The sequence below is a fragment of the Cinclus cinclus genome, chromosome 5 (genome assembly GCF_963662255.1).
Source record: "Cinclus cinclus chromosome 5, bCinCin1.1, whole genome shotgun sequence".
NCBI lineage: Eukaryota > Metazoa > Chordata > Aves > Passeriformes > Cinclidae > Cinclus > Cinclus cinclus.
In genome coordinates this window covers 61002211-61018249 of record NC_085050.1, presented here as the reverse complement: position 1 = coordinate 61018249, position 16039 = coordinate 61002211, and the positions used below count along the sequence as shown (strand labels likewise).

Sequence of the window (16039 nt, the reverse complement as noted above, 5' to 3'; positions counted from 1 at the left end):
TTTGAGTCTCATGTGCATTGGAGGGACAGCAGTGGCCAGGCATGGGACTTTGCCCCCCTTTCCATGGGGGGACCACACCAGCAGACATGCCAGGCGAGTGCCACAGCTGTGGGGATTGAGGGAAAATCCCTGCTCGCCGTTCAAAGCCACCAGGGTTTGGCTGACTTTAATGTGACCTTCAGGATCAAAAGATGTGCATTGCCTGTACTGCAGAGCAGGTGATCCTGTAATGCCAAGTGACTTGAGAATGGAAAGCCCTTTTACAGGCTTCTGAAAGTTTAATAAATGACAGTGTGTGCTTCCTTTTTCTCTTGAGCATCATGCTTTGAGTTTTAATACACAAAAATACATCTTGGTGCTTGTTACAGCACTGTGTAGCAATTAGCACATCTCTTGATCTTACCTTGCTGAAAATATTGAAAACCTCCTGTCCCACTGCAATTGTATTAATATACAGGCAGTTAGTACATTACTTTTCCATCAGTAACAGCCTGTAAACCTGTAAACAAATGTCATTCTGTGGAATCCTGCTCCTTTTTGTGGGGAACAACTCGGTGACGCCATGACAAGCCAGCTCTGTGGTTAAAGTACCTGCCTTTGAGGCTGCAGCTCCTGTCTGGAGGGGATTTGGATCCTCTAACAAAAAACCTCCTGGGGCTGTAAGTTTTTTGGGCTCAGTCATCTCCCTCCCTTTCCTCTTCTGATTGAAGCTGTTCCAGCTTACTGGGATTGGGAAAAACAGCACTTTTTGGGGAGCCCTTTGTGTCCTGGCCTGGGGAGTCTGTCCCCAAGTCCCACTCCAAGTCCCACTGGAGATGGTCAGCCAGTGAACCTGGAGCAGTGGGGAAGGGCTGTGCTCCAGGCTTGTCCTGAGGGGTAAATGGGCTTTTTTTTTTTTTTTTTTTTTTTGAGGGCTGTCACTCCTGGTGACTCCCAGAAGCAATGTGCTTAGGGAGGTTTGGCTCCCAAAATGTTCCTGAGAGAGTGTCTGGTTTGGAGATCTGCTTCTGCAGCATTTTAACCAGCCTTAAATGGGAAGAATCTTTAGAAAAAGAACCTGAAGGTATTATAAAAATACAGCAAAATGTCTTTAAGCCAAGTATTTATTATTCTATCCTCTTGAGAGTGTAAACTAAGGAGTTATTGTAAGAATCTGTTAGGTGAGATCAGTCTGGCCAATTAACTTCAGTGAGCTGGGTCCCTTTCAAATGCACACCACAGTCACTAGAAAACCTGCTAAAAATAGTTTGTTTTGGGAGAATCAGGATATTTACACTAGAGAGAGAAAAAGGAGAGCAAAATGGAAGTGGTGATAAAACCCAGAAGGTGTCAAGTGAAGGGCAGCAAACCTGGTTTTGAGTGATTGCACCATGGTACAGTCTTATGACAGAAAACACCAGGTTTGTTTTCATTTAAATTCTCTCATTGAATCATGTGATGAACAGAGTACAAGTTATTCTGAAACTTTCATGGCGACCACATCAAGGAAGTTTCACTCAATTTACATGTGGAAGAAACCACACATTACAACTCAGTTGTTTTCTTGCTTTCCACAGACCATAGATTTTGGGAGCTTGCCAACAGTATTGCTGCATTTAATAAGTAAAATCAGAAACACTGGGCAAACCTCCAGGATTTCATGTTTTGCTTGAGTTCTCTTTATTTGTGGTCTTTCTTTCTTCCTTAATAATCTGGCTGGGGTGATAGGATAATAATTTTCAGACAGAGCAGTAAAATACATGGTAGTACACAAAGAAAGAGTGACTCTAACAGTCTGTAAGCACTGTTCATACTAAAGGAACTGTAAAGCCTCTACGTTTTGTGTGAGGGCCACAGCATGCTCTGATGGCTTTACTTATCTTGATTGGTGCCTCTGTGTTCATTCACCTTGAACTGAATTTGTAGATTTGTTCCAGATAGTTTCTTTTATCTGTCAGCTGACTAAGGGAGTTTGCATCTAGAATTTGAAAATTAAATGAACATATGATATTTATATTACGATTGTGTAATATAAATATATAATATTTACCAAGCAGCAGGCAGGCTGGTGTGTCCTAGGCTTTTTCTAAAGATTCTTCCTTCTGGCCCCTTCTAGCACTAGGTGGCCTCAAATCTTTGCTGCTCTTGTGGTGGTGAAGCTCCTTGTTCCCCATTGCTAAATTGCTCTGGTAGATACTGATGCTTTTTCTTAAAGCTTCTACTCTGGAGCCATTTAGGCAGTTGTTATATGCTTCTGATGTGATTTCAGTGGGATGGAGGGCAGCTGAGAGGATTTAGGAGAGAAGGGAATGGATGAACAAGACAGTTTTTGTCCAGATGTTAAATCAGGGTAAGCTAAATTGAAAGATCACCTTTTTTTTCTTTCTCTTTTTAGTAGGTAGCTCCCCATTTAGCTTAATCTGACATAGTTTTCTGGCTTGCTTAGGAAATGAACTCATTCCTGTACAGACCAGTATTTTATTTTCCTTCTATGGACTATGCCTAAGAGATACAGAGGAAAAAAATAACATTAGATAGTTAAGCAGTGTTCAACCAATTCAGATACTAGACCTCAGAATATTTTGAGCAATGTTGTTAATAACCTCTTTGGAGTTTTCATAGGAATCTGATCCTCATAAGCCATTCCTGTTTGGGGCAGACCCTGCAGGAATGCAAGGGTGTTTTCAGTCCATAAAGAAACAGGGTGTTTGCTTTTGTAATCAGCCTTGCTGGTATTGGTCACAATAAAAAGTATCAGAAAACTGTACTCTTGATCCAAATATAAAATGATGATTCCATGATCATGATTCTATCTCCCTCTGGCAGATGGAAACTTTAACAGGACACTAGAAATGCTTGCAACTGTCTGTTATGGTCAAGTAGTGGGTCAGGATGCCTGTTTGGAAAACAGTCTTCTGTGCAGAAAAATGGCTCTGTTTTGTTCTAGATGCTATGCAGATGCTTGCTAACATTCAAAGAAATTTTAGATCTTACTTGATGGCATAAAAACGTGTCGCTTGGTCTAGCATTTGTGCAGATAACAGCTGTGATTCTGTACCTTCTCCTCCTCTGCCAAGTGTGGGGAATCATTCAAGAATGATAAATCACGTTTTCAGCTTCTAACAAAATACCCTTGATCCATCTGCCTGGTTTTTATGTGGTTGGATTGTATTGAAAGCAGTTTGGACATGAGGTTAGCATGTGTCGTATTTCTGAGATGTTATCTTGTCCTCTGCTGCAGCTTCTGCAATCTCACATCTGGAGAGGATGCCTGAATCGCTCGAGAATCTGTGTGATGTTGTTGATCCCTCACCAATGTCTGTAAAATTATGGACTTTGCTTAAAGGTTTCATTCCTTCATCCGTTGACTGGTGTTAACTGTTTAAGTATGCACATCAAAAGAATAAGCAATGCAGTTAATACTAATTTCAGACTGTCTTTTCAATGTCAGTTCCCAAGGATGGTCTCAAAAGCCAAGCTGCATTTGAAGAAATGAGGGCAAATTACATTAAAGAACTAAAGAAGATGGTAACTAAATGTCCAAGTAACTCTGGGCAAAGCTGGCAGAGATTCTACCAACTGACTAAACTTCTTGACTCCATGCATGATGTAAGTATAACTCCTCAGGGAGTGCAGAAAAGTTAAGCAGAAAAATCTCTCCATTAAGGTAAAAAAAATAGTCTTTAATTGTGTTAACTGACAGGGCGATAAAAAGCAACCACATTATTTTTAAAGGGACATCTGAGAAAAGTTGTTAGATCAATTTAAGAAGTTAAAATAAGAAAGTAGAAGTCATTAAGGTGAAAGGTGCAGGGTCAGTGTATTACACATCCAACATGCCTCATGTGCCAATAAACACAGAATTCATTTGGTGATCTTTTACAGCTGGGTTTGTAATAATGATGACTTTAAAAGATGTATTGAGACCTTGGAGTCATCCTGGGTGTTTGAAGCTTTATTTGAACTTTTCAAGTAGAAGATTCTTTGTTGGGTTATTTCTGCCACCCTTCGTTATTTCAGCACAAGGTTTTTTACATGTCTCAGGTGTGACATGTGATGAAGGACACAGGAAACGAAAAGTTGGGTCTCAAAGCACCTGTGCTGGTGCTGCCTCTGCCCAGAGTGACAGACTAGTGGTGCACGGTAGATGTCAGAAGGGGCGTCCATAACGTTGAGCTATTTAGCTGGGAGCAGCCTGGTTCTAGCCAGTGTAATGGTAAGTGCAAAGATTTACCTCTGCAGCAGCAGGGCTGTATCTCCTTTAACTTGCTCTGAGGGAGCCTGCAGCCTCTACAGAGGAAACAAGTGACCCAGCTGGTAAGGTCTCCTCTAGCTGAGGGTTTTCCTGGTGCCCCCTGAGAGCTCCGTGGGGAAAAGCCCGTTCTGGCACCCATCCTCTCTGAAGCTGTGCCATGGTGCAGCCAGTGATGGGAGACTCCTGGGGACAGTGAGAGTCATGACCTTTAGTCATGTTTGGGTACATGAGAGGAGGGCTCCCAACGTGCTCATCACCCTCCCAGTAAAATCTGGCAAACTGCAGCAAAGGAGAAAACTGCCCTACTCTGTCCTGGGTGGGCAGGGAAGGATCTTTGCTGCACGAAGAAGCTACAGCACTTGCTTTCAGACCCTGCATACAAATGCACATCTTTGTACTCAAATTTCATTTTGCAGAGATGGTACAGTATGGTGCACTTCAGGTCAAATCGGTGTAAGAGCCTGAGGTCTGTTTACAGAATGTACATATGGAATTATTTTTCAAATATTGTTCTGTTGTTCATTAAAACATTGCAAACCTTAGTGGGAGGCAGGGAGAGTATTATTAGTACTGCAGTAATAGCTCATTCTTCAGAGATCAGCTTTCACTTGCTCAGTGCCAGCAAAGGAAGTTGTAGTGTTTTAGTGGAAAGAAAAGGGACGGGTGATAAAATCATTTGCAAGAATTCACATCTGAACCTCGAGGCAGCATAACAGCCCCTGCATTTATGGAGTTTTCTAATCCTCTTCAGGATAGGCAGTGTCTGTGATTTGTTGCTGAAATGGGAGTGTTTGTGTGGTGAAGGTGACTGGATGGCAGGCTCAGGCTTACTGAGAGCGTTCCCATGTCCTACAGACATTTTCCAAAACACAGCATTAACCATTGGGAGCTGAACTAACCAGAGGAAGCAGGCTGCTCTTGAATTTTATTTAATTTTTAATTAAGCTATTTTTGCATTACTTTTGTTTTATTAGAGCACTTTCTTTCAAAGGACTTTTTAAAGAAAGTCCCATTGTCAGCAGTCTCTGTTAGAAAGGCCAGTTGTCTCCACAACAGTGCTTCCTTTCAGAGATGATACTGGAGGATTGTTCAACAAGGGCACTTGTTTATTTTTTTCTCTTTAAGATTGTCCTTCTTTTGCATTTTGGTTTTTGAAATCCATCAGAATAAATTTATACTGGTGATAATATTAATGAGAAGTGAGAATTAATATTCTCTCCCCACTGCCTGTTAGTGCAGAATCTCTCCATTCTATCGATGTGAATGCAAATTTTCTGCTTGGTTTTCCTTAATCTAGGAGGAACACTTCTTCAGCTGTCACCTATATATTTTTAACTTCCTCCATTTTAATCTTAGAGGATCAGAGTATGTTTGGTGCTGGGCAGTCCAACTGGAGCTGAGGCACCATGTTTACATGCTGCTATAGTTTCAGCGTTGGCATTTTCAGTGCAAGTCTGAAAGGGCTGGTGCACAATTTGTGCTTGTTCAGCCCTCCTGCTGTATCCATCTTGTCCATCTGAGCAGAGCAACATCTCATCACTTGTGGAATTCACTTTACCTGAGTATAGGGGTAAGCAATAAAAGAACCCTGCTCCTTTGCACCTCCAGACTTGCTTTCACCAACCTAATTTTGAAGACGTCTGTCTGAGGAATATACAAAATACAGTGCGTGGAAATATCAAATTACAGTATGCTTGGCTTATATAGTATGAGGAAGGAAAAGGAAACCCAAACAAGATGGTTTTACATTGCTCAGTATGCTAAATCATTCATCCACACAGCGAACATATGTGCAGGTAGAAAAGTGCCAAGCTGAGGGAATAGAGAAATTTTCAAGAAGGCCAGGCAGGCACTTAAGTATTCAAAAACATCAGCAACTTTACTTAATGATCCATAAAGCCTAAAAGCACCTGAAAAATAAGAGATGGAAACCCATCCTGGGCAGACAAGATGAGCAGGGGTTTGTGCATGTGTACACCTGTTCTGTGCCTTAGGAACCTGCCTGCAGCCTGCCCCATCACTCTCTGTGTGCATGGTGTCCTGTGGAAGCCGTGGGTGCTGAGGCAGCAGGACCTGGGTTAGTGGTGGACATGGCAGTGCTGGGTGAACAGCTGGACCCAGTGATCTCAGAGATCTTTTCCAACCTTAATGATTCTATGATCCCATGTTTCCTTCTTGTAGGGATTGTACTTCTCTTATTTAGGGTGGCTCATGTGCATCATTTCCTGAAGAACCACAGCATAGCAAGGACAGCCCCCCTCTCTACCAAAGGTTTTGGTCTTGTGCCTGTGAATGGCTGTGGGCATTTCAGGGAGAGATGCACATACAGCATCCACTTGGACGGAGGTGAAGTGCCTGACAAATGCCCTCAGGAACATTAGAAACAGATGTCCTGCACATGGTATCAAAAACTTCATTTGGATCCTCCTCAGCATCTCCTGTTGGCTTTGGCAGGAAGGGCTGTATCTTGCATGGCAGGCCTCGTTTCATATAGAGCCCGTGTAGTGTATGTGTTAGGCAGTTTGCAGAACAAAAGCTGAATTTGGTTTCAATCTGGCTCATATGAAACAGGCTTTGAGTGAAGAGGGCTTTTGTTTCGATGCCATGACATTAAACCCTAATGTGAACCTTCCCCTTGTCTTGGCAAGGCAGCACCCTGTGCTGTCATTTGCTTGTTGACATTTTCTGCCAAACAAAAATAAATTCTTTAAGGCTCATGCTGCTGAATAATTAATTTTTTATGGTTCCTGAAGGGAATACTTTATAGCTGAGGTGGATCTTTCCATAGGCTGAGAGCTCCAAGATTTCGCTTGCTGAAAAAGCTGACAGTGGGAATAAGGGCACGGATCCTCTCCGGGGGCAGGGTTGCAAGGGATGCTGTGCTGGATGATAATGTGCCTCTGCAGGTTCCTAATCCTGCAGATACAAAGCTGCAGACGAGCCCCTCAGCTGTCACCAACACCCTTGGGTACACTTACTTCTGCCACGGATCTGCCCAAGGTGTGTGCCACAGATCATGAGCAGTTTGGAGCCTCGTTTCAGTCCCAGTGCATGAATTCTCAGGGTGAGCATTTTCTCTGTTTATTGAGAGGATAGATCCAGCCTCTACTCCCAGAGCAGCAGCGATGTGGGAGTGTGCTAGGTGTGCATTGCTGCAGCTAATATGCATCTGTCAAGTGAGAAATTGATTCCCAGCTCCCTAATGTAGACAGAAGCTACTCTGAGAGTCATCTTGCTCAGTTTGTGATGGTTGGATCTCTCTTCCTTCATGTTAACCGGTGTTTGTTGGGAAAGGGCAGAACCCCACTGCTGTTGGAAGAAGAGCAAAGGAGACTTGGCTCAAAATTTGGGCTGGCCAAGGGATGAGGATGTTTCATGGGTGTGTGATGCTGTGGGTGCATCCTCCAGGCACAGAGCACGAGTTGAACTCAGGCTCTTCCATGGCATGTGCAGGTGTCAGGTGCTGTGGTTTGGGTGTGCATGTGGTTATGAAGGAAAGCTGAAGAAATGAGTTCAGTTCCTCAGTCAGATAAATGCACCTTTCGAGGCAGAACCAGAATCCATGTTTGCTCTGCCAGATACTGTTAGTGCCCAATCCATATGTATTTTATCCACCTTTTACTCCTTAGTAGCATGAGGCGTAGGTGTAACCAGAGACTCCACCCCTTGTTCTTCCCTTGTACTCCCTGTGATGGTGGAAGGTTTGACTCTTGGGTTACAGTTCAGGATTTCCTAGAAAGCTAGGAACTGGCCCCTGTGGGTCACCAAAGGACATATGGATCTCCAAGAATCAGCCTGCAAGCCATCCCACAGGGAATAACTTAAGGGAAAAAACTTCCTTCCTGAGCCCTTGGAGTTGTAATTATTTTGCATCACAGGATTTTCTTAGGTCTGGGAGCAAAAAAAAAAAATATATAGTGGTAATGGAATAATTAAGACCTGGTTGGCAGTGGTTTTCCTTAGCTTTCCTGGTTGTTGGAGCAGGATCTTTGTACCCACTGCACAAAGTGGAAAAAGCAGCAAAGTGGCAATAGTCCTAAACTCACTGAGGGCTCTGCTGGGTGAGGAAAGAGCTGGTTAGGCAGTGACCCCATTCCTGAAATGGACAGAGACAATTTGGAATGCCTTCTCTTTTTTTTTCTTTTTTTTTTTTTTCTATAGAACACTGAAGTTTCTTACAGTAATAGCTGTAGTTAATAATAGGAACAAATTACTCAGCATTGTGTTGTTACCCTACTGCTGTCTTAATTGCTGTCTCAGTAGGCTTAATCACAGAGATGCTCCTGATAGAGAAGTGTCTGTGGGCTTTCATATCACACTCACAGATTCTGAGAGAATTTGGAGAAAATGAAGCACAGAAATGTGCACCCTTGCAAGTCCAATAGTTCTTACCATTTCTGGAAATGCAAATCTCATGGTGAGATTTGCAAACTAAAATAAATTCTTTTTGCTGTAAAAATGGGGCAAGTGCTCGAAGGTCACTGTAACTGTATTAACTTCAGGGACTTCATTAAAGGATTCATTTTTTTTAATTATGAAGAACAGTATGAGTGAAAAGTCCATTTTATGGACACCGCACCCTAATAACAGAAAATTACATTTGATTAATACTCCTATTTCTCAGAGGTGAATACAGCATGGAAATACAAAAATTGATTAGGTAAAAATATCAGAATTGCTAAGACTACTGTAGACTTGAGAATGCTTGAAGCACATCACACTCCGCAGGGTAGCGATGAGGGAATTTGGAATTGTTTTAGTTGTGGCTTTAACTGCACTGTCAAGCTGTAAGTCTTCAGAAGTGTGCTTCAGTAGCTGATATAATTGAGATTTTAGAAGCCAGGATGTTTCTAGTCACCATTGCACTGCTTGTGCAAACAGCAGTGCTTCCACTCTCACTGCAAAATTGGAGTTACCTGTCACACTGCTGGACTGGGGAGCTCTCAGCTTTTCCAGTATAAACCACCAGAAACAGAGGGTAGAAGTGGTCAGCTAAAGTGTAGTCAGGAGTTCTCAGAGCACAGGGATTTTACAAGGCTTTAAAGAACAACCAGGAGTATATTTGATCTAGGAAATTCATAAGGCACATTCAGAGGTGCTGGATAGCTTGTGTTACCTTGTTTGTCACCTGTGGTGCCTCAGTCGCTGCAAAGACAGAGCTTGTGTGTTCCAACAGAAAACAAACTTTCTGATATCCTTTCTGAAGAGGGAATTTCTCTTTTAAAGCACAAGAGCATCTAAATTATTTACCTGTTACAAATCAAAACTACATCAGACAAATGTTTGGGATGAAGAAGCAAAGATTTCAATTTCAAAATTAGCATTGCTGCTGGGACTTGAGTTTCTCATCCTCATGAGTTTAGTGCATCCTCATGCCAAGGCTGCTGAGCTGGCAGGGGGCTGGTACTTTTGAAAGTGCATGGGAGCACACCTGCAGAAAATAGCCTGCTCGTGGCTCAGCTCTTGGTCTCACAGCTTTATCTGTCTGACCTTAGCACAATGTTTACATTTTTGTACTTCTGAGCCGGCTTTCAATTCTGCCGCATTTATACCTCTTCATTTTAAAGTCATGCCTTCCCACTCCCAAAAAGCCATGCAGCTTTCAAGGCTGGAGTTAAAAAGATCCTGACTGCAATCCTGTGGTCATGGTGACACATGGGGTCACATGTGTGATACACATGCTTCCTAGTCCTCCCTTTTCTTTATGTGAACGATTATTGTCAAGTACATTAGAGCTGATAGCTTAAGAAAGTGGAACAAAAGTTTTAGCAGACTAAATAGATATAGGAAATACATTATCCTTAGGGCTTCAAACCCAAGTATGCCATGATAGGAGGGTTCTAGGGAATTTCTTTTAAACTGTTCTGCAAACTTAACCTTTCTCCTCTGTGGTGAGATTTGTAGCATGCTGTGCTATGATTGTATCTGTGATACCACAGTCCTGGTTTTTACCCACTGGACTGCTGACTTGTCTATTGAGTAGAATAGATTATGCTTCCTTCATTAATGTTATTTTTTATTTTCCCTTGTCTGCATATTCGCCAGTACATAAATGTGTACTTGGTACTACTAAAAGCTTGCAAAGAAGTCAGAATTAGTAGTTTCTAGGTAGGATTTCCTGTGATCTGTCTTACTGAATCCAGAGGCTCCACACGGGCGTGACGAGGCAGGAATTCACTTGAGCTGCACAGAAGGCAGCGGGACAGAGGTGACCCCAACCCCCCTCTCACGTTCAGTGATGCGAAAGAAGTTTAGGAAAAGGAGCACATTCACAGGGTCATTGTCAAGGCTGTGCTGGGCTGCAAGGCTTACTTTGCTTAGGGCTGGTGTTTGATGCCAGAGGCAGGGAGGAGGGAGTGGCAATCACACCAAGACAGAGTTTCCTTCACTTTGGTTTTGTGATGTTTAGAGTATTTTTGGCACACAGAATATGCAGTAACAACCTCCTCCTCATGGGTAAAGTAAACCTTTGAACATCAGCATTTTCTCCTTGAAAGCCAGATTATGCCTATGCTACTTATTTAGCATGCATCTGTTTAATTAATTAATGTTGCTTCATGACATGCCAGATCATCAGGAATGACCTAAGCCCCAGCAAACAGACTCACGTAGTGCTCAATAGCAGCGACTCATGTGTTTGAGTGATCTCAGCACTTCTCTGGGATGTTCATAAACTGCTTACATGTTTTCAAGAGCAGCTGTGAAAGTCCTGAAAATGAGCAATAAGGCATGGTGCTACAGGATGGAAATGTTGCTGCCCATATTTTTTTATTAATTTCCTTTTCTGCCTTCCAGAAGTCCACTTTTATTTGCTCTATCTTTAACAGGGGCTTTATGGCAGAGTGCAATTCTACCTGGTAAGAATTGAAATGACAAACTTGTTTGATAAACTACACAAGCAGAAGTGTTCCAAGTCCTCTGCAAGGACACAAGGTGCTGAAATTAATTTAACACTTGGATTTTTAAACAGCAGAGGCTCTTTCCTTCAATCACACAATAGTGTGTGAACTGCAGTGGAACTTCACACGCTCACTGGAACGTGGATGTGCTTCATTCCTTCACATTTCTTAAAGACTGGGAAGGGTCCAACATACTGTAAGGCTTTAGGAGATGCATTTAGGTCACAGCTACCAAAAAACCTGTAGATTGTGTTGTTGTAAAACCTGAAATGCCACTGTGTGATGGCAGGAGTTGTGCTGTTGAGCTGCAAACATCAACTGCTCTGGCAGTTATAGGTCATGGGCCCTGGAGAATGCACTGAAGTTAACCAAATAATCTGATTTAATGAATGTGTATCCAGCTGAAGCTGAGAGATACAATAGTTTATGGCTGATCTTTTCCCTCTGGGCAGAAGGCATTATTTTTGTAGACCTGGAGTCTTCGTGGTGGCCAGTTGCTGTTAGTGAAAAGAAAAGTGCAGCTAGGCTGAAAAATCAGATCTGTGGTCTCTTGGGTTTTCCTAGTTTGCTGATTTTTAATGAGTTAAGTAGTCCTTTGGCATTTGGGTTCTTTTGTTTGCTTTATAACCCCTGTAAATGGACTGTCAGGTCAGAGTAAGATGTTGTTTCTTGGAATTAATCAATTATCAGTAAGCTGTTGTTTGCATGCAAAAATCTCGGTGTTTTTCCTAAAAAGTGTTTCTTTCTGTATTTCAGCTTGTTAGTGACTTATTGGAATTCTGCTTCTACACCTTCCGAGAGTCTCAGGCACTGAAAGTAGAGTTTCCAGCCATGCTGGTGGAAATCATCAGTGACCAGCTACCAAAGGTGGAATCTGGGAATGCCAAGCCCCTGTACTTTCACAGGAAGTGATAGAAAATGTCTTAAATGGAAGAACTTTGCCTTAAGTTTCCCTGTGTTATTCCACACCCATGAAGGACCCAAGAAACCATATTTTAAACATGCTCTTTACACTTGTTCAGCAGTCTCTGAATAGTCTAAAATCATACGAAGGGTTTGGGGGAATGGAAAGCAGTTGACTCGGATTTGGCAAGACCTAGATGTTTGGAAATTACCCCACAGCCCTAAAACACTTAGAAAATGTTCCTGTTCCTCTGGATGAAAAGCCATATCTAGTCAATAACTCTTTGATTTTGATATTTTAACAGATGGAGTTTTAAATATGCCATGTAGTTTCTGGTATTGTTTGCTTGTTTTAAAAGGGTTCGAGAACTAATGAGAACTTTTTAAAGCTTACCCTTGGTTTGCACATAAAACGTAAAGTCAATATGGGGCATTAATATTCTTTTCTTGTAAAAAAAAAAAAAAACAAACAAAAACTATATATATATATATACACACATATATACACACACACAAACCCTAACGTGTAAAGTAATAACAGAACATTTGGTGTGGAATACTGTTATCCCCACCTGTGGCATTTGTTATCCCATGTTATCCCATCATAGATGATATACACTGTGTTAAGTGTCCATTTACTATTTAATTCAAAAGGATAAGATGTGAAAAACAAATGCCCTGGTCTCAATTTATAGTATCTATTGTGCTGGCTTTACAAATAATTTTTTGCAGTCTTTTGCTGTACTGTACATTGCTGTATGTATAAATTGTGAAGGACCTGAAATAAGGTGTAAGGAACTTTTGTAAATGAGACAAAAAAATCTTTAATGGTTAATAGGATGAACGGGAAAGTATTTTTGAAAGAACTCTATTTTGCTGGAGACTATTTAAGTACTATCTTTGTCTAAACAAACAAGGTAATTTTTTTGTAAAGTGAAATGTTCTGCATGCATAATGAACCGTTTACAGTGTATTTAAGAAAGGGAAAGCTGTGCCTTTTTTAGCATCATATCTAATTTACCATCCTACAGTATCTGTTGTAAATAACCACGCTAAACCTTTTCAGTTGTGTTTTAAGCCTTCTATTTCTCTATATTCCTCCCCTTTTGTCTCTCCTGCAAGCGTATGTGACTTGAGCACACCTTAGAACTCCTGTTTCATGTATCTGTAGGAAACTACACATTTTTGTGTTTGCCACTTCACCAAGGTTTCATTTAACAAGACAAATTATGGTCTCTCTCCAAAGCTTTTGCCAGCTTAATGATCTAGTGAGTTCCTGCCCTCTATTCCCTTTCTCTCTCAGGGGAACGGGGGTGAGCAACATGTTGAATGATTTTCCTTATTTTTACTAAGGTTTCCCAGATTGTTTTTGGTTTTGTTTTGTTTTTTTTTTTCCTTTGAATACTGGATCTATGAAACATCTTGAAAGGTCAGATTATTATTTCAGATGGGGGAGAGCGATTTCTGGTTATGCTGAAGGGAACATGCAGATCATTACAGTAAGTATATCAAAGAGATTTGTACTGGTGAGAGGGATGGTGAGGGATGATAAGGGCAGATAAGCTGAGTAGAATTTTTAGTGATAAACTAAAAGCGTCTGTAATTTTGTAAGCATTTTTATAATAATCAGGATACATCCAAGAAGACAAATGTTCACACTACAAGTTCAACTCAGTTGGTCTGATTTTGTCTCAACAATGTTTTCTCTAGAATAAGACTGCAAAGAAAAGAATTTTTTGAGGTGATTTTCACTATTTCACAATTTATAAGCAACTACAAGATTTTGGAGTAGAATAGAGGACAGGTGAACTTTTCTGAGGCTCAGCTGTTGCTACCGTATGCTCATGTTTAACTAGAATAGTTTTTCAGAGTCCTAATCTGTAGTGTTCTCTCTGGGTGCCACTGGTATTTTTGAGCTATAGCGTGTCCCTCCCTTGGCCGGTCGGAATGTAGCATTTCTTGTCAATGGTGGTCGAATTAAGAATTCTACACCCTTTCTGAACCCAAATTTGGAGGTGCACTGTGGTGCACTGAAGACAGACAGCGCTACTTGTCTTTTTAAATGACACCTGCCTTATGCAATGGGTAATCTGTAAAGACTGTATTCAGAGAGGTTTTTTATATATAAATATATAGATACATATATTATTTGCATTTTGGAAGTCTAATTCATAGGCAGATCTTTCAATACTGACCTGCACAGCAATATGAAAGCCAAACTTCCAACGTGAGATACACAGCATGCAGACTGGTTGTTTACAGTAAAGACACAGTCACACATCCATCTTTTAATTTACTTTTTTTTTTTTAAAGTCTAAAAGAGAAGGTTTCAAAGCCAGGTTCTGGGTGAATACAGTCTGCAGCAGCTTTTTATATTAACAAAGTTACTGCCTCCTTTTCTGTCTCAGAGTAACTTTGCTTGACTAAAATAGCAAAGCCATATTCTACACTTCACTGTTAAATGCCTGTCCCAGTCCAAATTGTTGTCTGTTTGCTCCTATTTTTGTACCTTATTACTTTTAATCTTGGTTTGGTACAATTCATAATTCACAGAAACTTCATATAATTAAATACACTAAATTAGTTTTAAAAAGCAATTTATATCTTTATGCAAAAACGTATGTCTGTCTTTGCAAACAACTGTAAGCAGATTATAATAAATCCTTTACTTTAATCACCTGTTGTTTATGAAACCATTCATTGATTATTATTTTTTTGCTAGAGATCATTGAAGTAATAGATACAATTGGATATAGATGTTGTAAGAGGCAGTATTCTCTTATCAAGGACACTTAAGCAGAATAACCATCACTTTTTTTATCTAAACCTGTGTACAGAAAAAACAAAAAGAAACCACAAAACCCAGCCCTAGTTTTTAGCTACCGGGAATTTCGTTATATTCTTTTGAATTTGTTTAGAATGAAATAGGCATTTGTCTCCTGCAAAATACAAGACAAACTATAACAGCTTTTAGAAAGTGGACTTTTGTTCATTGAGCTAAATTATTTTGTTGTAAGAAGGAACAGGGATAGGCAGCAAGAGCATTGTATACACAGTTAAAATGTAAAATAGTGTAATGTACTGCAGTGGGTATTTCAGGAATACTACACATCGTCTGACTGAGCAGTTGCACAGAGTAAAATAGAAAAGACTAAAGTTTGCAATATCAAAATCTTATTTAAAAAAGATACTTTACAATCAATCATGCAAAAAGCTAATTCACAGGGTGGTGTTTTTCACTGACTTGTTTAAACATTTATGAAATTAAAAAATTCTACAGTTAATGCACTTTTAATTGTTTATTAAAGATTTGACTTTTTTTAGAGCAATGTTTTCAGCTGGAGGTCAATGACTTGATAAGAGAGACAGCAGTTCTGAGGCAGGAAGCTCAGAGGAATGTTTAAGAAATTTTGGAGTTTAAATAGATTCCTGGATGAAAAATAAAAGCAGCCAGCAGTATGGTGTAAACAGTAAAATCTATGCATAATGATGCATTTATAATTAGGGGTTTGCTTCTGTATGTTTAAAGCTTTTTAAATAAATAGAAAATATTGTTTGGTCTTTATGTTAATGTCTGCAAGTACCTATTTTTCTTTTTTTTATATACAAATTGTACAAATATACATGAATTAAACTGGTTTGATTGCAAGTATTTCTTGCATTTTAATCTCAGCTAGCTGCTGGTGCAGTGATATCCTTAGAGACAAGCCTTTGCTCATGTAGGAGCAATACAGAACCAGAGAGTGGGTTGGGTTGGAAGGGACCTTAAAGATCATCCAGTTCCAACCTCCAGCCGTGGGCAGGGATACCTGCCACTCGACCAGGTGCTCAGAACCCCATTTAACCTGGACATGAACACTTCAACATAAAGTAACTTAGAATGCACTGTAACATCTTTCTTCAGACAGCTGGAGTGTTGGTTCCAGCAGTCTCTGTCAACTCCGGGTGTTGCTGCGCCTGCGATGGCTCCGGCCAGGGAGCAGCTCCCCAGGCTGTAAGACGG

General features: G+C 40.7%; 1 protein-coding gene across 2 annotated transcripts in view; it reads left to right on the top strand.

Moving 5' to 3' along the window:
• The window catches only part of NR3C2 (nuclear receptor subfamily 3 group C member 2), a 182721-nt gene extending 170676 nt beyond the window's left edge, over positions 1–12045 (top strand). For both annotated transcript variants that reach the window (XM_062493879.1, XM_062493880.1), the window contains 2 exons: positions 3431–3588; positions 11890–12045. In XM_062493879.1, the coding sequence (XP_062349863.1) occupies positions 3431–3588; positions 11890–12045 (314 nt within the window). The remainder of the gene's footprint in view (positions 1–3430; positions 3589–11889) is intronic.
• The last annotated feature ends 3994 nt before the right edge of the window (positions 12046–16039 follow it).